The sequence below is a fragment of the Oncorhynchus mykiss genome, chromosome 15, assembly GCF_013265735.2.
Source record: "Oncorhynchus mykiss isolate Arlee chromosome 15, USDA_OmykA_1.1, whole genome shotgun sequence".
NCBI lineage: Eukaryota > Metazoa > Chordata > Actinopteri > Salmoniformes > Salmonidae > Oncorhynchus > Oncorhynchus mykiss.
In genome coordinates this window covers 23,650,209-23,671,688 of record NC_048579.1, presented here as the reverse complement: position 1 = coordinate 23,671,688, position 21,480 = coordinate 23,650,209, and the positions used below count along the sequence as shown (strand labels likewise).

The following is a 21,480-nucleotide window of genomic DNA, read 5'->3' as shown; positions in this document are numbered from 1 at the left end:
TAATCATTTCTGATAGCTACCCTGGGTTTCATGTCTTCCTTCCTTCACTGCATATGAACTCTATATTCACTCATCATGTCACAGAGAGTGAGAGAGAGCAAAGAGGGTAGAGAAACAGAGAGATGGAAAACGAGAGGCAAGAAACAGAGATGAAGAGGTAAAGGGAGAGATGAACAGAACGAAAGATAAAGAAGAAAGAGAAAAAATGCAAAGAGACCGAGAGAGGGTGTCTCTCATAATGACAACCAGGCAGGTCTGTTTGTCTGAGTCAGAATTGATGCGAGTGTCAGAATGTACAGTTGAAGTCTGAAGTTTACATACACTTAGGTTGGGGTCATTAAAACTTGTTTTTCAACCACTCCACAAATTTCTTGCTAACAAACAATAGTTTTGGCAAATCGGTTAGGACATCTACTTTGTGCATGACACAAGTCATTTTTCCAACAATTGTTTACAGACAGATTATTCCACTTATAAATCACAATTCCAGTGGGTCAGAGGTTTACATACACTAAGTTGACTATGCCTTTAAACAGCTTGGAAAATTCCAGAAAATGATGACATGGCTTTAGAAGCGGTGTACCTATGGATGTATTTCAAGGCCTACCTTCAAACTCAGTGCCTCTTTGCTTGACATCATGGGAAAATCTAAAGAAATCAGCCAAGACCTCAGGAAAAACAATGTAAACCTCCACAAGTCTGATTCATCCTTGGGAGCAATATCCAAACACCTGAAGGTGCCACGTTCTTCTGTACAAACAATAGTATGCAAGTATAAACACCATGGGACCACGCAGCCGTAATACCACTCAGGAAGGAGACGCGTTCTGTATCCTAGAGATGAACGTACTTGGGTGCAAAAAGTGCTAATCAATCCCAGAACAAAGCAAAGGACCTTGTGAAGATGCTGGAGGAAACAGGTACAAAAGTATCTATATCCACAGTAAAACAAGTCCTATATCAACATAACCTGAAAGGCCGCTCAGCAAGGAAGAAGCCACTGCTCCAAAACCTCCATAAAAAAAGCCAAACTACGGTTTGCAACTGCACATGGAGACAAAGATGGTACTTTTTGGAGAAATGTCCTCTGGTCTAATGAAACAAAAACAGAACTGTTTGGCCATAATGAAAATTGTTATGTTTGGAGGAAAAAGTGGGAGGCTTGCAAGCCAAAGAACACCATCCCAACCGTGAAGCCATCCCAACCGGAAAATGATGTGGATATATTGAAGCAACATCTCAAGACAGTCAGGAAGTTAAAGCTTGGTGGCAAATCGGTCTTCCAAATGGACAATGACTCCAAGCATACTTCAAAAGTTGTGGCAAAATGGCTTAAGGACAAGAAAATCAAGGTATTGGCGTGGCCATCACAAAGCCATGACCTCAATCCCATAGAAAATTTGTGAGCAGAACTGAAAAAGCGTGTACAAACCTGACACAGTTACACCCGCTCTGTCAGGAGGAATGGGCCCAAATTCACCCAACTTATTGTGGGAAGCTTGTGGAAGGCTACCCGAAACATTTAACCCAAGTTAAACAATTTAAAGGCAATGCTACCAAATACTAATTGAGTGTATGTAAACTTCTGACCCACTGGGAATGTGATGAAAGAAATAAAATCTGAAATATATCATTCTCTGTACTATTATTCTGACATTTCACATTCTAAAATAAAGTGGTGATCCTAACTGACCTAAAACAGGGAATTCTTACTAGAATTAAATGTCAGGAATTGTGAAAACTGCATTTGGCTAAGGTGTATGTAAACTTCCGACTTCAGTGATGCGAGTGTGAGCAGTGATGTGAGTGTACAGTGCTAGAGTTGCTACGCTAGCAGGAAGCAGTGATGTGAGTGTACAGCGCTATAGTCACTACGTTAGCAGTCAGAACTGATTTGAGAGTACAGTGCTAGAGTTGCTACGCTAGCAGGAAGCAGTGATGTTAGTGTACAGCGCTATAGTCACTACGTTAGCAGTCAGAACTGATGTGAGAGTACAGTGCTAGAGTCGCTACGCTAGCAGGGAGAAGTGATGTGAGTGTACAGAGCTATAGTTGCTAATCTAGTTTACAGGTATTTTGCCGCCACACCAGCAGGGAGTAGTGATGTGAGTTAACAGCTCTGTAGTCACGCTAGCAGGGAGCAGTGATGTGAGTTTATAGATCTATAGTCACGCTAGCAGGGAGCAGTGATGTGAGTTTATAGCTCTATAGTCACGCTAGCAGGGAGCAGTGATGTGAGTTTATAGCTCTATAGTCACGCTAGCAGGGAGCAGTGATGTGTGTTTATAGCTCTATAGTCATTACACTAGCAGGGAGCAGTGATGTGAGTTTATAGCTCTATAGTCACACTAGCAGGGAGCAGTGATGTGAGTTTATAGCTCTATAGTCACGCTAGCAGGGAGCAGTGATGTGAGTTTATAGAGCTATAGTCGCTACGTTAGCAGCTGTCCACTGTGCTGGGCTGGCTGGCCCGGGCCACTCTTTGATACTAGCCAGCACTGATTAACATGCAGTGTGATGTGTGTGTGTTGCTACATTCGCAGCTCAGTGGAAAGGACGACCTGATCAGAAGTTTGTGACACACCTGCATGAGGACACACACACACACACACACACACACACAGTGCATGTACAACCACCACACACAGATATACATACTTGCAGACACGCTCAAGCATTGCTCTCTGTCTCTCATTCTGTCTTTCTACGTCTCTCTCTATCTGTATCTCTTTCTCTCGCTCTCTCTCTCTCTTAACCTCCCACAAAAACATGTCCCGGCGCAACACAACACACACTCAGTTTTGTTATCGCAGATGGTGTATGTGTGTGTGTGGAGGAGCCTCGGGAGAAACAGTCTGTGTTTGTGCGGCGTCGGTATCTCCCTAGCATCTGAGGGTTAATCTCCCCATCTGACCCTCTAATTAGATATGACTCTACCGTCTACACAACCAGCAGGACCTACTCTTCTAGCTGGGATATCATACCAACACAGTCTACAGAAACAGCCAATGTGTCCCAAATGGCACCATATCTGCTACATAGGGTTCCATTTGGGATGCAAACAGGCATGACTGACTCTTCTAGCTGGGATATCATACCAACACAGTCTAGAGAAACAGCCAATGTGTCCCAAATGGCACCATCTCTGCTACATAGGGTTCCATTTGGGAAGCAAACAAGCATGACTGACCCTTTTTATCATACCAACATGATGGGGTGTGGTAAGCACAACTGTCGTTATAGTAACTCAGACTGATACATTTAAAGGAGGAATTTACCAGAATAAAACCAGTTATTATGCTGCTACCAACTGGGCACAGACGTCATTTTGATTTCATTTTGGTTGAGTTGTCAACTAACGTGAATTCAACGTGAAATCAACAAAACATTTCACCATGTCATTGGATTTAGTTAAAAAATTGGGTGAAAATTCATCACATTGAATTTTTTGGTTGAAATGGCATTGAAACAATGTTGATTCAACCAGTTTTGCCTAGTGGGTAGTTTATATGCGCTACTGTAAAACTGTATCTGTAGCTGTATAGCTGTGGTAGTCAATACTGTCATTAACTCAGACTGATACACAACATTCAAACAGACGTCAATGAAAACCAGAAGACAACAGATTCCCACAGACATGCAAACCTTCCCACACACTTAAATCAGTACACCTTCAGGCAGATGCCTTGCAGCAATTCTCTCTTTATTCTGCACATCTGCATGTTCCAACTCAGCCTATATACTGTACGATAGCACTTACATTAACTCCCTACACAAACAGAACGGTAGCTAGGTAGAGAACAACACTCTCCAGCCAAACAGCCATATAGATGCAGTACACTATTTTAATATGGTCAGACGGTAGAACAGGCAATGATCTCAAGTCAAACATTACTGTAGCAGATGAAATGCAATGATCATTTTGTGATGAAGGATGAGTGAGATGATTTACATTGTTTTACCTAATAATGTATCCTTCCATTCTATTAGACTATGTCTCACTTTTAATAGTGCTTTTGGCTATTAAAAAAACAAAGCATTATTGCTTCTCTTCAGTGAACATTTGTGCCGCTTGGAACCTCCAAGCACAGTGTCAGTGTGATACCTCAGTTTATCCCGACCGCTTTTACCTAGAGCTCCACAGAATGATATTGCCCACTTTGTGCTGCCTGTAAACCCGTCGGGACCTTTCAGAAACATCTCTCTCTTTCTAATCATAGGGGGGTGGATGCCTACGACCAGGACATGCATGCTTGGTAGCCAGGGAAAGTATGCGACAAGACAACCACTACTGGCTACCTTATAATGATATTTTCCAATAGCTACATTTACAGAGAGTGGGTTTCGTAGTACAATCTTGCAGGCAGATCGAATCTGTGATGATGATCGTTATCGGGCAGAAAGGGGTGCGCTCTCTGTATTTCCCAATTCACTGCAGGGAGAGGGTCTTGCAATTTCCATACATGTATAACCTAGTTTTTATATTTAATAGTACGCGCTTTCATGTAGGCTATTTTATCAATCTAAGTTTCTACATTGAAACCAAAGCATAGCCTTATGATGCTGATAAATTGCAGGCTTGCAGCAAAACATGCGTGTCCCATTCAATGCCATGCACAGGTGAAATATGCTAGTTGAAATGAAGAATGCACTAACCTCAAACAGCGGTCCAATTTTATTTTTCTCCAGATACGACTGAATTCTTGACTGCTGTTGAGACGCCATGAAGAAACTATACGTCTTGCATTAAACGTAAATTATTTGAAAATAAACGTTGGGGCAATCCCATACATTCATTAAAATGGGTAGCCTATACGAGAGTCGAATTCAAACACCTTTAAGAACTACAACTGTAGCCAAGTGCACACAGCGATGGATAACCGCAACAGATATACAGTAGGGGCGTCAAGAGCGGTGGGTTTGCTTCACCGCACCGCGCATAGTGGAAAGTAGCAAGTGGAAAGTAGCAGGTACTCTCGCGCTGCGCTTCGCTCTACTTGGTTTACTACACAGTAGCACCGGACCATGCTCAGCGCGACGCTTGAGTGGCTCCCTAGCGACCGCTTCATGCTCCAAGCCAATGGCAATGATAGTTACTTGACAGTGATTAGGGATCTTTCGCTCATTGGCTGAGAGTGGTATCAGTGGATGAGAGGGTCCCTCCTCCAGATTGTTTACCTATCTCGCAGTATTTAAAGGTCCGGACGGAAGACAGATGTGAGAAACAGGACAGTGCGGTTTTTCGCGCAGCTGTACTGACTGTAGGCTCAGGCTAGGGCTACACAGGTGTGCTTGTTCAAAGTTTGGCCGGGGCATGATTCGCATAGTTAGTTCGTAAAATGCGCTGGTGCGCACGCCTCCTGTCATGTAACCTACAAATGTTTTGCACATGCTTATGCATAAGTGGGAAACAGATGTCACCAGCCTAATTGCTTGCCAATGCCATGTATATTTATGTGGGTGGACTGAGATCCTTGGAAGATTGTGGAAAGGCACCAGGCCGGCAGTGTGTTGTTTGTGGTGAGACTTTGTGTTTGAAACAATAGGTGCCCTTTGGGACAAGCCTCTGCCTGGACTTTTGTTGGGCAGGCAATGAGAAAACTGGGTGATCTGTGGTCTAGGAAGAAGAATTCATCCTGGGAAGTCTGCTGCAGACTGCATTGACAGAGACAGAGAAGCAGACAGACAAACAGAGTGTGTTTGTGGGGGAAAGAGAGAGACTGAGAAACAGTGATACCATTACAGAAAAATCACATGAATTTCACATGTGAACACATGATCTCATGTGAAGTTAATGTGATAACATGTGACAATATGTAAAGCAACATGTGAAAACATAAAACTGCGTGACAACATTTTAGCACGTGAGAACACGATCTCGTGAAATGGGATGCAAAATGTCAATATGTGATATCATGACACTACACGTGACATTTGAGCACGTGAAATCCCAGCTGTCAAATGTCATTTAGAATATTTTATTTTGTAAGGCATAATTGACATTAATTCAATTTACACAGTCATGGTCCCCTGCAGGTTTTGTCTAGTTCCCGTTTGTTCCAGGGGTGTCCCCAAGGACGTACTTAGAATGTTATGTCATGATTCTCTGGAGGCTTTTGTCTAGTTGCGATGAAAATATGGTAAATCAAAAACTAGTTAGTGCATTTTTTTAAAGCAACATTTTGCTGTTAATGGACAATATTGCTGTAATTTGGGAATGAACCACTCTGGAGATTTGAACTCACAACTTCTTGGTTTCTAGTTACTGGAAGTTCCTGCTGTGCCACCAGGTCTGTAGACATTATGGGGATTGGCAAGAATACATTTATTTTTACAAAATGTATTTAATTGTTTTACCCTCTTTTCTCCCCAATTTTGTGGTATCCAATTGGTAGTTACAGTATTGTCCCATCGCTGCAACTCCCTAATGGACTTGGGAGAGGCGAAGGTCGAGAGCCATGCGTCCTCCGAAACACAACCCAGCCAAGCCACACTGCTTCTTGAAACACTGCTCGCTTAACCCGGAAGCCAGCCACACCAATGTGTCAGAGGAAACACTGTACACCTGGCAACTGTGTCAGCGTGCATTGCGGCCCGCCACAGGAGTCGCTAGGGCACGATGGGACAAGAACATCCCTGACGGCCAAACCCTCCCCTAACCCGGACGACGCTGGGCCAATTGTGCGCCAACCCATGGGTCGTGGCCGGCTGCGGCCGGTCGTGGCCGGCTGTGTCAGAGCTTGGACTCAAACACATAATCTCTAGTAGCACCGCTAGCACTGTGAGGCAGTGCCTTAGACCACTGTGCCACTCGGGAGGCTCAAGAATACATTTCTGCACTTCGCCTAAAGTTGCAGTAAAAATAAAGTACATGTACACAACAACTTGATAGTGTTTGTATTTTTACCCCTTTTTCGTGGTATCCAATCGGTAGTTACAGTCTTGTCCCATCTCTGCGACTCCAGTGCGGACTCAGGATAGGCGAAGCTCGAGAGCCATGAGTCCTTGGAAACACAACCGTGCCAAGCCGCACTGCTTCTTGACACACTGCTCGCTTAACCCGGAAGCCAGCCGCACCAATGTGTCGGAGGAAATACCGTACAACTGGCGACAGAAGTCAGCTTGCAGGTGCCCGGCCCACAAGGAGTCGGGAGAGCACGATGGGACAAGGACATCCCGGCCGTACAAACTCTCCGCTAGCCCGGGCGACGCTGGGCCAATTGTGCGCCGCCTCATGGGTCTCCCGGTCTGCGATGCAGTGCCTTAGAATGCTGCGCCACTCGGGAGGCCCAACTCAAAGATGTTTTCTATAAAATTACAGTTTGCTGCTGTATTAGAATTTCAATAAGTGTAAATAAATCTTGTATACATTTGTACTGTGATCACACAGCCTTAAATGGGATGTGAACTCATAAACTCTTGGTCGCTAGCAATCTGAAATGTCCTGCTACGGTGCAGCTACAACACCAGCTTCTGTGAGCGTAAAAGAGATGCAAAATGTCAGTAACCTATGGGACACTTGCTGCCATTAGCAATCTTACCAGTAACCTACTGAACCTTCTCTGACTCATCTGTTGGCAACATGCACATTGGTTACTGAATGGCAGCATACTTTAACAGGGCAGCCTATCAGAAGATTTTAGGCGTGGCTTATTCTAGGCGTGGCTTCCAGCTATTTTATTTGGTCTCCCATAATAGGGAATGTCATCCCAGTTAATTTGGTCTGTTCATAATCATTTAAAACATTCTGCAGCCTTGTTAAAAGCTGACATTTCTATATCTGACACCAAATAACCATAAAATAATTTGACTCAAGAAACTGCTTCAACATATAAAATGTTGAATTCCACCCTGTAGTGCAGTCTTGTTTAGACCTCAACTCAGGTATTCCCATCTGGCATTGTGTAGACTTTAGTTTTTCAGCACCTACTGTGCTCCTGTGGAAGTATTCCACAGCTGTATTCACTTTGTCCACAGTGGACTGTATCACCTTCAGAGCATCTATTACAAATCAGGTTGATTGTGTGGGCAAGACATGGATGACGGGTCCATTGTAACATTTTCATGGCTTTGTTTATGTTAGCTGCATTGTCGCTAACACAACAGAGCACTTTTCCATCTACTTGCCATTCTCTGGCCACTCTCAACAGTTCCTCTGCCAAGTTCTCTGAGGTGTGTCTGTCGGTGAACTCAAAGCAGTCCAGAGGACAGCTAGACATTGAAAAATCTTCAATGAAGTGACATGTAACCGACATGTAAGAAGTGGTTACCCTTGATGTCCAGCAGTCAGTGGTAAGGCAAACTGCAGTAGCTTTTTGAACTCTTTCCCGCACTGAACCCTGTGTGCTCTTGTACAGTTGTGGAATAAGTGATGTTTGAAAGGGTTTTCCTGCTTGGAATTGTGTACATTGGATTTAGACTTTTGCTATAATTTCTAAAACCTCTGTCCTCCACAATCGAAAATTGCTGGAAATCGGTGGCAATCATTTTAGCCAATGCAATATCAATTTGGCCTTGTTTTGCTACAGACATAGCATAAACTGGTCCATAGAAGACTGCGCTGCTGTGGGTCACAGAGTAGGCCTACTTGACTGAGTGGATGGCTCCACCACTGTCACTAGCAGGCCCGCTAGTTTCTCGAAGCTCTGCTACAGCTAACTTCACAGTTGGGTGCACAGTTCGCATATGCCGGTGTAGGTTGTGTGTAGAACCAGCTTTATATGAGATTTTGTTTTTGCAAATTCTACACTGTGCTCTAACATTGTCTACATTATTAAAATGCATCCAAATGCTACTGTGCTTCCGACTCATTTTCCAGCTGTTGTCTTCACAGCTGTCCTCTTTCTCTCTCCTCGGCTGCTAACTGTGTGACTGTGAGTGAGTTGGCTCGGCCCTCCCTCACGCATCTTTGGTTCATTGGTTGACACTGCATGTCTGATTGACATGAACAACAGGTGAGGCTGTTAATCTGAGCAGACAGTCAGAACAAATGTGTGCGCTTGAGCATTTAGGCCTATACTTTTTTCTATACTATTCTTTAAATTAGTTAATTCTATTCATTTATATCTTTTGATTATTCATATCTTCATTTTTTTGTATTTTTATAAATAGAATTGGATCGTCTGATATGCGAGCCGCCTCCCAACATTCACCTACAAGAACCGGCTCTTAGAGCCGACTCGTTCGTGAACGACCCATCACTAATAGCTAGTAACCATGTAATTGTACTACTCACTTTCCTCCCAGACCATCAGGTCACTGAGTGTAATTGATTAGCTACAGTAACTCACTGTGAATTTTACAATAATCCACTTGTAACTACTGTATACTGAACAAAAATATAAACGCAACGTGCAACAATTTCAAACATTTGACTGAGTTACAGTTCATATAAGGAAATCAGTCAATTGAAATAAATTCATTCAATAGGCCCTAATCTATGGACTTCACATCACTGGGATTACAGATCTGCATCGGTTGGTGTCAGGTAGTTTAAAAAAACGATAGCGGCGTGGATCAGAAAACCAGTCAGTATTTGGTGTGACCACCATTTGCCTCATGCAGCGCAACACAGCTCCTTCGCATAGAGTTGATCAGGCTGTTGATTGTGGAATGTTGTCCCACACCTCTTCAGTGGCTGTGCACAGTTGCTGGATATTGGCGTGAACTGGAACACGATGTGGTACACATCGATCCAGAGAATTCCAAACATGCTCAACCGGTGAAATGTCTGGTGTGTATGCAGGCCATGGAAGAACTGGGACATTTTCAGCCTCCAGGAATTGTGTTCAGATCCTTGCGACATGCTGAAACATGAGGTGATGGCGACAAATGAATGGCACGACAATGGGATTCAGGATCTCGTCACAGTATATCTGTGCATCTAAATAACCATCATTAAAACACGGTTCTATTCGCTGTCCGTAGTTTATCCTTGCCCATACCATAACCCCACAAACATCATTCAGCCACTCTGTTCACAACATTGACATCAGCAAACCGCTTGCCCACACGACCCCATACGACTCCATCTGCCCGGTACAGTTGAAACGGGGATTCATACGTGAAGAGCACAGTTCTCCATCATGCCAGTGGCCATCGAAGGTGACATACGATATCGAACTGCAGTCAGGTCAAGATACAGGTGAGGACGACGAGCACACATTTGTTAAAATAGCCAGACTGGCTGGTCTCAGATGATCCTGCAGGTGAAGAAGCTGGATGTGGAGGTCCTGGGCTGGCATGGTTGTGAGGCCAGGTGGACGTACTGACAAATTATCTGGCAATAGCTCTGGTGGACATTCCTACAGTCAGCATGCCAATTGCACTCACCCTCAAAACTTGAGACATCTTTGGCATTGTGTTGTGTGACAAAACTGCACGTTTTAGAGAGGCCTTTTATTGCCCCCAGCACAAGGTGAACCTGTGTAATGATCATGCTTTTTAATCAGCTTCTTGATATGCCACACCTGCCAGGTGGAAGGATTATTTTAGCAAAGGATAAATGCTCACTAACAGGGATGTAAACAAATTTGTGCACAACATTAGAGAGACAATTTCTGGGATCTTTTATTTCATCTCATGGAACATGTTGCATATTTATTTTTGTTCAGTATAGTTGAGAGTAAATGATTGAAAATTAAACATGAACTCCCTGTGAACCAGCTGCCATTGAGCTACTGGAAAATGCACAGTAACCTCTTAATAGTGTGGCTCTTGATTGTCACAAGTTCTTATTAAAAAAAAAACTGCAGTACTGACAATGTCAAGAGGTGCTCTACTTTAAACAACATAATGATAAAACCACTTAAACTGCTACAACATTTCCAGTGAAGGTTGGCACAAATATATTTTAGACCATGCCCCCATATATGCTAATGAGCCCCCACCAGCACATTGCCTGCACCGATGTTTCAAAGTGCAGTAACAATTGTACCTAATGCTACATTCGTAACCAAGTGGGAAGTGGGAAAAATCCACTTGAGCGGCCCTCCAACTGGTAATTACTAGAGGGAAATTAGTATCATTTTGGAGGTGAAACTGCGTTAGCGCTGTCAAATCCACAACCATCTCCCGTCATTATATCTGGAGTGGAAATAGCCATTGGCTGTACGGAGCTGCATTAAGAGGAATCCCATGCAGCCTTGTTTACTATTTGGAACATTGGAATGTGATACGTAATCTACACCACGATAAGGCTGATAGAAATTCTTATTATTTGCTTTAATGATTTTCAATTTGAGTGTCATTGTTTCTATATAGCCTACACTTTCTCGTTCTGAGCTTCTAACGAGAGTAGGATGGCTGTGGCTTTGTGACAATGACCACACGAGCAGCTGCTCACCCATTTGAAAGCTCGAACACAGTTACACCTGCGATACCACCAAAACACCAGCTATGCAGGTGTCGGCTTTCACGTGTTTATGCTTGATCTGATTTAATCTAGGCCTTAATGTTGTGTCCCTGAGCACTGCTACTTTTTAGTTGGTGTTGTCAGATAGTCACACAATTATTGATTTGATTAGTAAAAGTACAGGAATGTATTCTTGCCAATAAATCTGTGGCCGATCTCTGTCATGGCCACAGACCTGGTGGCGAAGCAGGAAATTCAGGTTGCTGTCATCTAAGAGGTAGTTCAACTCCCGGGTGTGGTAGCGTCCCATGTGTGCCAACCAATGCTGAGGTCAATTCCATTTAAGTTCCAGTCAAATCAAAAAGTAAACCAAATTATAATTCTTAACTTTCCGCTATTTAAATAATTGAATTAGAATTGATGTGTTCTTCCTGAATATAGTTGTTGTGTATTTACTGAGAAAATACAGTGCAGCTGTAGAAAGACATTAACATATGTTCTCACCGCAACTCAGTAGCCGGTAACTTACCATAAAATGACCGTGATTTAAAAAAACAGTTTGTGCCATAACCGCATCTAAAGTATCCTATAGGTTTAAATGTAATTGCAGGACGTATCAAAAAAGTACCCAAATGCATTGAGATTGAAAGTAAATATCTAGCAAAACACTATTACGGTAAGTATCCTATTACTGTAGTAATGTACTGTATAACTATCATAAACTATCAGAAATATAAATAGTTTTCCTTAAATGTGTGTACATTTGAATAAAGCTGAAATGTACTTTGAAGTCCAAAGTGTAGGAATACAGGTGAAATCAACTACTGGTGGCGTAGCAGAAAGATCGGAATGCCGTGAATCAAGAGGTTGTGAGTTCAAATCTTAGATAAGGACATGTTGAATAATAATTCATGTATAAATAAACATACACAATGTAGTCATGTAGGTCAAAGTGTTGTTAAACGTGTAAGTTAAAAGCACTGTGGGTATCACAACGCCACCTTTTTGTTTGTAGGGCATCACCTGTGAGATTTCATGTGAACATTTAAATCCACATGTGATAGGTTGTGAAAATCCACGTGAAACGTCATGTGAAATATCATCACATGTGAAGTGCTCCAAAAACAGCATGTGGTTTTTTCCAGAAGGGTAGACAGACAGGGATCTAGAGAGAGCACTTGCTAAGCGAACCACCTGCAAAGACAGAACAGTTAAGACAGTGCCGTATTGCAATACCCTCTTTACGAGTCTTAAGACGATCTTATAATGTAGGCTGCATCCTATCTTCGTCTAATTACTTATGTTCGATTAGACTTTTTTAAATTTTTTATTATTGACTATTATACCGCAACGTTGAGGGAGCTAGCCTAGCACGCGTTTCACGCCACCGTTCATACACGCTGTAAACTGTGTACGTGACATGTCAAATTTGATTTGATTTTCACAGCAATCTGCAAGTAGAAACAAAGTGTAAAATACAATCCTTCCGGATGTCTCCTTTAAATTGGTTTAATTGAAATTAATGGACTACAGCGTAACATTGTATATTTAAAAGTAATACAGAGAAAATTGGTTTCAAACGAGAGAAAGTACATTGTGTATATGGCAACTATGGAGGGTCAGTCTCATAATAAGAAAATAAATTACAGTAATTTTCAGTCAAACAAACAAACATGGCTATTGGTGTTTATCTTTTTTTTTTTTACAGTTGCATCTTTACATTTCTCTTTCTTTTAATGTGTTTTCTCTTCAACACATTATAAGCTGCTATATGGCAAACAGGCACCTTCATTATGCAATATTAGAAAAGGTACATATTTCAAACACTATGTGTTTACAGTAAGACATTGAGAGATATATGGGGACAGCTGTCAAACAGAAGGCCGAGTCCCAAATGGCACCCTATTTCCTATACAGTGCACTACTTTAGACCAGGCTCCATAGGTCTCTAAATAGGGAATAGAGTGCCATTTGGAGTGTATCCAAGCTCATCTATGCAGTTTGATATTCCATGTTTGTAATTAACCAACTCTATAATGTTGCTACCAATATAGCAATGATACTGTAAGTAATACCTAAATACAGAATAATACTTAGCTCCTGAGTACTGGCAATATACAATATTTAAGTATATTTATATATATTTCATAGCTCTACTTACATAAGCTTGGAGTGCTGTTTTAATACTGATGGTTCATGTAGGAACCTCTTCATATCAGGGGGTTACTTCATGTGTGTACAGATGATCATGTTCATATCTGTAATATACCATCATTAAGGCACAGAGACTGCAGAATGGAAAACACACGAGCTACACTGCACCTTTCAGTGGTCCCTTACTAATCTTTAGGTGCGTCTCAATCCACTTCACTTGTGATCCCTTCCCTCCTCCACTCCACTCCCTCGGGGAAACGTCATAGACACGTCACTGGAGGGCTCACTCCAAGCGAAGGGAGGAGGCAAAGGTGCTGATTTAGATTGGAATGCGGCCTGGGACTCTAGAGAAGGTATGAAACTAGAGTGTCTACATGGCTACATGGTAGTGTTCAAGGTGTCATACCTGCATATCTACACGTCATTTTACAGTATCGCTATGATCAATGTTACAACAACATTTGCATGGTTATCAACATGGCCATGAATGCATTATCTGGAATGAGCAAGTTGGAGAGAAAGGAAAATAAATTACTGTGCAAATGGGGCACAGCAATATTGCCCCACAACTCATATAATCTCATTCCATTTTCACACCATATCCAAACAAATATCAAACAACATCAGTCAGGTCATGGAATGGTCATTTCCTGAACTTTGTGATAACAAAACAGCTCATTTTCATTCCATGATAGTTATTTGCAGAAAGAAAGAACATCGATGGATAGGCTGCATTCCATTTCAGTTGGCTGGTTGGACGTCAGCCTCAAGGCACCAATCTCAGGCTCTGTTGTTGTTCCATTATAAAACACTATTAATGTTAAATGAGATGCAATGTAGCTGGACGCAAGACAAATATATAAATCCATTTTAAAATCAGCTATAAAGTACAGCACAATAGCGGAGAGAGAAATAGAGTATTAAAAATTCACTATTTACAAATTGTGAACCCACTGAGCCCACTGTTGAGTGACTGAGTGTGGGCATTTTGAAAAGGCAAGCTGGCTGTCGATGAGAGAAAATGTTCTGTTTCCAGGTCTATGTCCCATATGGCACCCTATACCCTATATAGTGCACTACTTTGGACCAGAGCCCTATTGGAACCCACTGAACTCACGAGTGTGAGCATTTTGGGTCCTGGTCCAAAGTGGTGCACTAAATAGAGAATATGGTGCCATTTGGGACACATCCCTAGGTTGATTCCTCAGTGGTAGAAAGAGAGAAGTCTTCTAAGGAATGGATCAGGAAGAAGGGTGAGCAGAGCTTCGCTGGACTGGACAGCTCCATACAGGACCTAGGGAATTAGGAATCCCCCTCTGGGGGTGGAGGCTGGCACAGCTTATACAGTCTGGTGGGGAAAACACACGTACATACAATTAGGAAAGGGGCTCACTGTTTGCTACAGTTAGAGATTAAGGTGTACACATAGCACGGCATAGACAGACGCACGCACGCACACACACACACCCGCCCCCACCCCCCAAACCCACACACACAGCGTTCTTAGTTCTGCACCCATTCAGCCATGAGGCAATGCGAGTGCCTGCCTTCAAAATGCACATTAACACAAATGTCCTGTTTCCTACTGTAAGTTCTCAAAGCGTAGAATGCTAAGACAACACAACAAGCTGCCCTAGCCTCACCGCAATTCTCCATCAGTAATCAACCCTCTCACAGACCTGTCTCAAAGTCGCACGGCCTGCGTCCCAAATGGCGCCCTATTCCCTTTTTAGTGAACTACTTTTGACCAGAGCCCTATGTGTATGTAGGGAATAGGGTGTTGTTTGGCAAGCACCCTCAGAGCGTCTAAGGAGCAGTCACTAACGCCGCACCTATTATGACAAACCCAGTGAGAGCGCAGAAATTTCCCCCTGCGGCCAGCACAGCTCAACACTAATCACAGCCCCACTTAATTGCATTTGTCAATCCCACTAAAAGGTTCAAAAGGGCTGCATGTCACAAAAGGATATGTCAAAGCCAATTGGCTGTGACAGCCCCTATCCCCTATTCTTATCTATCATCGACTCTGCAGGGGGGCTGGGTGGGAGAGGCTGCCGTTTTCTGTTCTCATAGAAACAATACAACGCATACACATACAGTGGGGCAAAAAAGTATTTAGTCAGCCACCAATTGTGCAAGTTCTCCCACTTAAAAAGATGAGAGGCCTGTAATTTTCATCATAGGTACACTTCAACAATGAAAGACAAAATTAGAGAAAAAAAATCCAGAAAATCACATTGTAGGATTTTTAATGAATTCATTTACAAATTATGGTGGAAAATAAGTATTTGGTCAATAACAAAAGTTTATCTCAATACTTTGTTATATACCCTTTGTTGGCAATGACAGAGGTCAAACGTTTTCTGTAAGTCTTCACAAGGTTTTCACACACTGTTGCTGGTATTTTGGCCCATTCCTTGATGCAGATCTCCTCTAGAGCAGTGATGTTATGGGGCTGTTGCTGGGCAACACGGACTTTCAACTCCCTCCAAAGATTTTCTATGGGGTTGAGATCTGGAGACTGGCTAGGCCACTCCAGGACCTTGAAATGCTTCTTACGAAGCCACTCCTTCGTTGCCCGGGTGGTGTGTTTGGGATCATTGTCATGCTGAAAGACCCAGCCACGTTTCATCTTCAATGCCCTTGCTGATGGAAGGAGGTTTTCACTCAAAATCTCATGATACATGGCCCCATTCATTCTTTCCTTTACACGGTTCAGTCGTCCTGGTCCCTTTGCAGAAAAACAGCCCCAAAGCATGATGTTTCCACCCTCATGCTTCACAGTAGGTATGGTGTTCTTTGGATGCAACTCAGCATTCTTTGTCCTCCAAACACGACGAGTTGAGTTTTTACCAAAAAGTTATATTTTGGTTTCATCTGACCATATGACATTCTCCCAATCTTCTTCTGGATCATCCAAATGCTCTCTAGCAAACTTCAGACGGGCCTGGACATGTACTGGCATAAGCAGGGGGACACGTCTGACACTGCAGGATTTGAGTCCCTGTCGGCGTAGTGTGTTACTGATGGTAGGCTTTGTTACTTTGGTCCCAGCTCTCTGCAGGTCATTCACTAGGTCCCCCCGTGTGGTTCTGGGATTTTTGCTCATCGTTCTTGTGATCATTTTGACCCCACGGGGTGAGATCTTGCGTGGAGCCCCAGATCGAGGGAGATTATCAGTGGTCTTGTATGTCTTCCATTTCCTAATAATTGCTCCCACCGTTGATTTCTTCAAACCAAGCTGCTTACCTATTGCAGATTCAGTCTTCCCAGCCTGGTGCAGGTCTACAATTTTGTTTCTTGTGTCCTTTGACAGCTCTTTGGTCTTGGCCATAGTGGAGTTTGGAGTGTGACTGTTTGAGGTTGTGGACAGGTGTCTGTTATACTGATAACACGTTCAAACAGGTACCATTAATACAGGTAACAAGTGGAGGACAGAGGAGCCTCTTAAAGAAGAAGTTACAGGTCTGTGAGAGCCAGAAATCTTGCTTGTTTGTAGGTGACCAAATACTTATTTTCCACCATAATTTGCAAATAAATTAATAAAAAATCCTAGAATGTGGTTTTCTGGATTTTTTTTTCTCATTTTGTCTGTCATAGTTGACGTGTACCTATGATGGAAATTACAGGCCTCTCTCATCTTTTTAAGTGGGAGAACTTGCACAATTGGTGACTGACTAAATACTTTTTTTGCCCCACTGTATCAACACACAAATATGCATAAAAGCATTCTAGCACTTGAACGGTAGCACTATACAGTAGCACAGTACTCACACATTATTCACACCCCTTGACTTTTTCCACATTTTGTTTTGTTACACCCGGAGTTTAAAATTGATTAAATGTTGATTTTTTGGGGGGTCACCGGTCTACACACAAAGTGGAATTATTTTTAAAGATGTTTTAACAAATTAATTAGAAATGAAAAGCTGAAATGTGTTGAGTCAATAAGTATTAAACCCCTTTGTTATGGCAAGCCTAAATAAATTGTAAAAATGTGCTTAACAAGTCACATAATATGTTGCATGGACTCGCTCTGTGTGCAGTAATAATGTTTAACATGATTTTTGAATGACTACCTCATCTCTGTACCTCACACATTCAATTATCTGTAAGGTTCCTCAGTCGAGCAGTGAATTTCAAACACAGATTCAAACACAAAGACCAGGGAGGTTTTCCAATGCTTCACAAAGAAGGGCACTTATTGGTAGATGAGTAAAAAAATATACAAAAATAATAATAATCCTTTTGAGCATGGTGAAGTTATTAATTACAGTTAATACGCCCAGTCACTACAAAGATACAGGCGTCCTTCCTAACTCAATTGCCGGAGAGGAAGGAAACCACTCAGGGATTTCACCATGAGGCCAATGGTGACTTTCAAACAGTTCCAGAGTTTAATGGTTGTGATAGGAGATAACTGAGGATGGATCAACAACATTGTAGTTACTCCACAATACTAACCTAATTGACAGAGGGAAAAGAAGGAAGCCTGTACATACTAAAACTATTCCAAAACATGCATCTTGTTTACAAGGCACTCAAGTAATACTGCAAAAAATGTCCTGAATACAAAGTGTTATGTTTGGGGCAAATCCAATACAACACATTACCGAGTACCACTCTCCATATTTTCAAGCATAGTGGTGGCTGCATCATGTTATGGGTATGCTTGTAATCGTTAAGGATTGGTGAGTTTTTCAGGACAAAAAAAACAGAATAGAGCTAAGCGCAGGCAAAATCCAAGAGGAAAACCTGGTTTCCTCCCAACACTGGGAGATGAATACACCTTTCAGCAGGACAACAACCTAAAACACAAGGCCAAATCTACACTTGAGTTGCTTACCAAGAAGACAGTGACAGGCTGTAACAACAAAATGTGGAATAAGTCAAGGGGTATGAACACTTCCTGAAGGCACTGTATCATCAAGCTATTCTGTGGTGTTGTGTCTAGTAGCATGTGGATGAGGTGTATAAGCTTACCTTGGTGCAGATTACTACTCTATGGTGTTGTGTAGGTGTGGATAGGGTAGGGGGGTTTCAGCTTACCTAGGTACAGATGACGGAGTGCGGTCTCTCACTCCCAGGTTCTTGGCAGAATTCTGAACTCTCGCACCCTGAAAGACATATCAGAATCATCAATTCCAGCAAGCCATTAGGTAGACATAGATATCACCATCACCCCTGATGAGACAAAACCACGACTCCTCAGAGAAGAGCACTTTTTGCCAATCCTGTCTGGTCCAGCAACTGTGGGTTTGTGCCCATAGGCGAAGCTGTTGCCGGTGATGTCTGGTGAGGACCTGCCTACAACAGGCCTACAAGCCCTCAGTCCAGCCTCTCTCAGCCTATTGCGGACAGTCTGAGCACTGATGGAAGGATTGTGCGTTCCTGGTTTAACTCTGGCAGTTGTTGTTGCCATCCTGTACCTGTCACGCAGGTGTGATGTTCAGATGTACCAATTCTGTGCAGGTGTTGTTACACGTGGTCTGCCACTGCGAGGACGATCAGCTGTCTGTCCTGTCTCCCTGTAGTGCTGTCTTAGGCGTCTCACAGTACAGACATTGCAATTTATTGCCCTGGCCACATCTGCAGTCCTCATGCCTCCTTGCAGCATGCCTAAGGCACGTTCATGCAGATGAGCAGGGACCCTGGAAATCATTATTTTGGTGTTTTTCAGAGTCATTAGAAAGGCCTCTTCAGTGTCCTAAGTTCCATAACTGTGACCTTAATTGCCAACCGTATGTAAGCTGTTAGTGTCTTAACAGCCGTTCAACAGGTGCATGTTCATTAATTGTTTATGGTTCATTGAACAAGCATGGAAAACAGTGTTAAAACCCTTTACAATTAAGATCTGTGAAGTTATTTGGATTTTTACAAATGATCTTTGAAAGACAGGGTCCTGAAAAAGGGACATTTCTTTTGTTGCTGAGTTTCTGTACCAAGCAGGCCTCAAAGCATAAATATTATATGATCTCCTGCTGTTTTCTCAGATCACACTTTTTTCAGCATCACTGAACCATTCTGCTCCACAAGACCTTGATCCACAATGCATAAAGACACTCTGAACATAATTCAAATCATTGTAGAAACCAATTGCTGCGTTCTGAATTCTCAACCCTTCTCCCTTCTTCATTCCGAATGCATTTAACAGCATTGGATTGGTGGAAGCATGGCTGCAGGATATGCAGGATATGCCCTCTTTATTTAGTTCTCACACTTGTCAATTCCTTTTAAATCCATGAGGGGGTTATTTGAACGCACATGTCGGGAGAAGGGTAGAGAGTCGAAATTGAGCAAATCATTGAATTCCAACTTAACTTTAGTGACAGCCTTGGGGCACCAGGTGTGGAAACGCACATCTCTCATCCGACCCAGGAGAACAGCTAAAAGTTATGATAAAAGAGATCCAACATCCCCATTCTGTATTTTAGACCCTCATGGCCTTGTTGGATCGACTCGTTTGTACATCCAGACGAGCCCGAGGGGCTAGGCCACATCATTTATATCTGCCTCCCAAATGGCGCCCTATTCCCTACATAGTGCACTACCTTTGACCAGAGACGTTTGGGAATAGAGTGCCATTTAGGACAAAGACGACATGTCTCCAATGCCTGAGGGACGAGGGATGCGGGCATGACTCAGAGATGAGAATCAATCAGATTTAATCACGGCTGCCGCTGGTTGTTTAATGTGCAGTTTTCCTCCAGAGAGAGAAAGCAAGAGAGGTCAGAAATAGTCTACATTCCAAATGGCGCCCTATTCCATATATAGCGCAGTACTGTTGACCAAGGCCCATAGCACACTACATAGGGAATAGGGTGCCATGTGAAACGCAGAGATGGGCCTTTATCTATATACTGTATCTATCCATCAGGGCCTGGGGTGACTAGTCACCGTGCAGGCCACCTGGGTGTAAATCCTGAACATTTCCTCTACATTAACAGCATCTATAAATAAGCTGGGTGGTTAAGGGGGTGTCATACAGTACAGCTCGGTCCGACACTGTGCGAGATACCGCTGTGTACTGTCCATTCAGATCTATAGGAGGGGAGGGGGAGGTAGAGGGAGCAGAGTGATGGAAAGGGAGATGGAAGGATGGAGGAGAGAGAGATAGGATCACAGACTGGGTTGAGAGAAAGATGTGTGAGGGGATGGGAGAAGAAAGTGCCCCTGGTGGGTGGAGATGCAAAGGAAATTCAGCGAACCCGGAGGACAGCGGAAGTCAATTAAAACACTTCTTTATTGGTAAAACCAACGAGCAGCGGTTTGTAGCCTTGGGTGTGAGGAGATGAAATAGAGAGATAGATGGGGGTTAGATGAGGTAGCTGGGGGTGAGCAGGTGCGATTGAAAGAAAGAGAGCGAGAGAGAGAGATAGTTGTATCAGCACACAGAGGGGTGTATGATCAGCACTAATGTTGTTACTGTAGTGTTCTGTTCTGAGTCTGCAGATACTAGAGTACAGGGGGGAAATAAAGCAACTCAGCCACTCTGAGTTAAACCCTGTCAGACACCAGAACACCTGCGTTCACACAGACGCACGCACACAGACACGAGTGCGATCGCATGCACAGTTGCATAGGCAAACACACGCGCAAACACACAGAATGTCACCGAAACGTCAGTCTCTCTTACTCCAGTAGCATCACCAATGTCTAACAAGTCTGTCTGTGAGTCCATAACCTGTCTAACCCGTCTGTAAGTACACCCTAGTCATTCAGTCAGACAGTCTCCTGTGTGTGTGTGTGTGTGTGTGTGTGTGTGTGTGTGTGTGTGTGTGTGTATAGCATCAGTAATTACAGCGATGTCTATCACAGTGATCCATCCACATTGAACCCTCCAGGTAGAGATTCCCCACTGTCAGGAACGGAGCACTGAAACTGGCACTCTTCCATCTGCAACGGCTTTAAGTGTTAGAGGACACAGCAGTTGGTAAGTTGGTTGAGGACACAATCTCACACTGCAACGACTT

At 43.0% G+C, this 21,480-nt stretch overlaps 2 protein-coding genes across 7 annotated transcripts in view; both read right to left on the bottom strand.

Annotated features, from left to right (window-relative positions):
• Window positions 1–5,020, bottom strand: part of LOC110489839 (uncharacterized protein C8orf34 homolog) — a 169,770-nt gene extending 164,750 nt beyond the window's left edge. For all 5 annotated transcript variants that reach the window (XR_005036066.1, XR_005036067.1, XM_036944102.1 and 2 more), the window contains exon 1: window positions 4,657–5,020. Coding sequence is in view for 3 of the 5 variants with exons in the window: in XM_036944102.1 (XP_036799997.1) it covers window positions 4,657–4,725 (69 nt within the window). In the remaining 2 variants the exon portion in view is untranslated. The remainder of the gene's footprint in view (window positions 1–4,656) is intronic.
• Window positions 5,021–12,848: 7,828 nt separating this feature from the next.
• The window catches only part of prex2 (phosphatidylinositol-3,4,5-trisphosphate-dependent Rac exchange factor 2), a 200,733-nt gene continuing 192,101 nt past the window's right edge, over window positions 12,849–21,480 (bottom strand). For both annotated transcript variants that reach the window (XM_036944101.1, XM_036944100.1), the window contains exons 40-41: window positions 18,557–18,624; window positions 12,849–14,855 (exon numbers count right to left, since the gene is read on the bottom strand). In XM_036944101.1, the coding sequence (XP_036799996.1) occupies window positions 14,810–14,855; window positions 18,557–18,624 (114 nt within the window). In that variant the 3' untranslated portion in view covers window positions 12,849–14,809. The remainder of the gene's footprint in view (window positions 14,856–18,556; window positions 18,625–21,480) is intronic.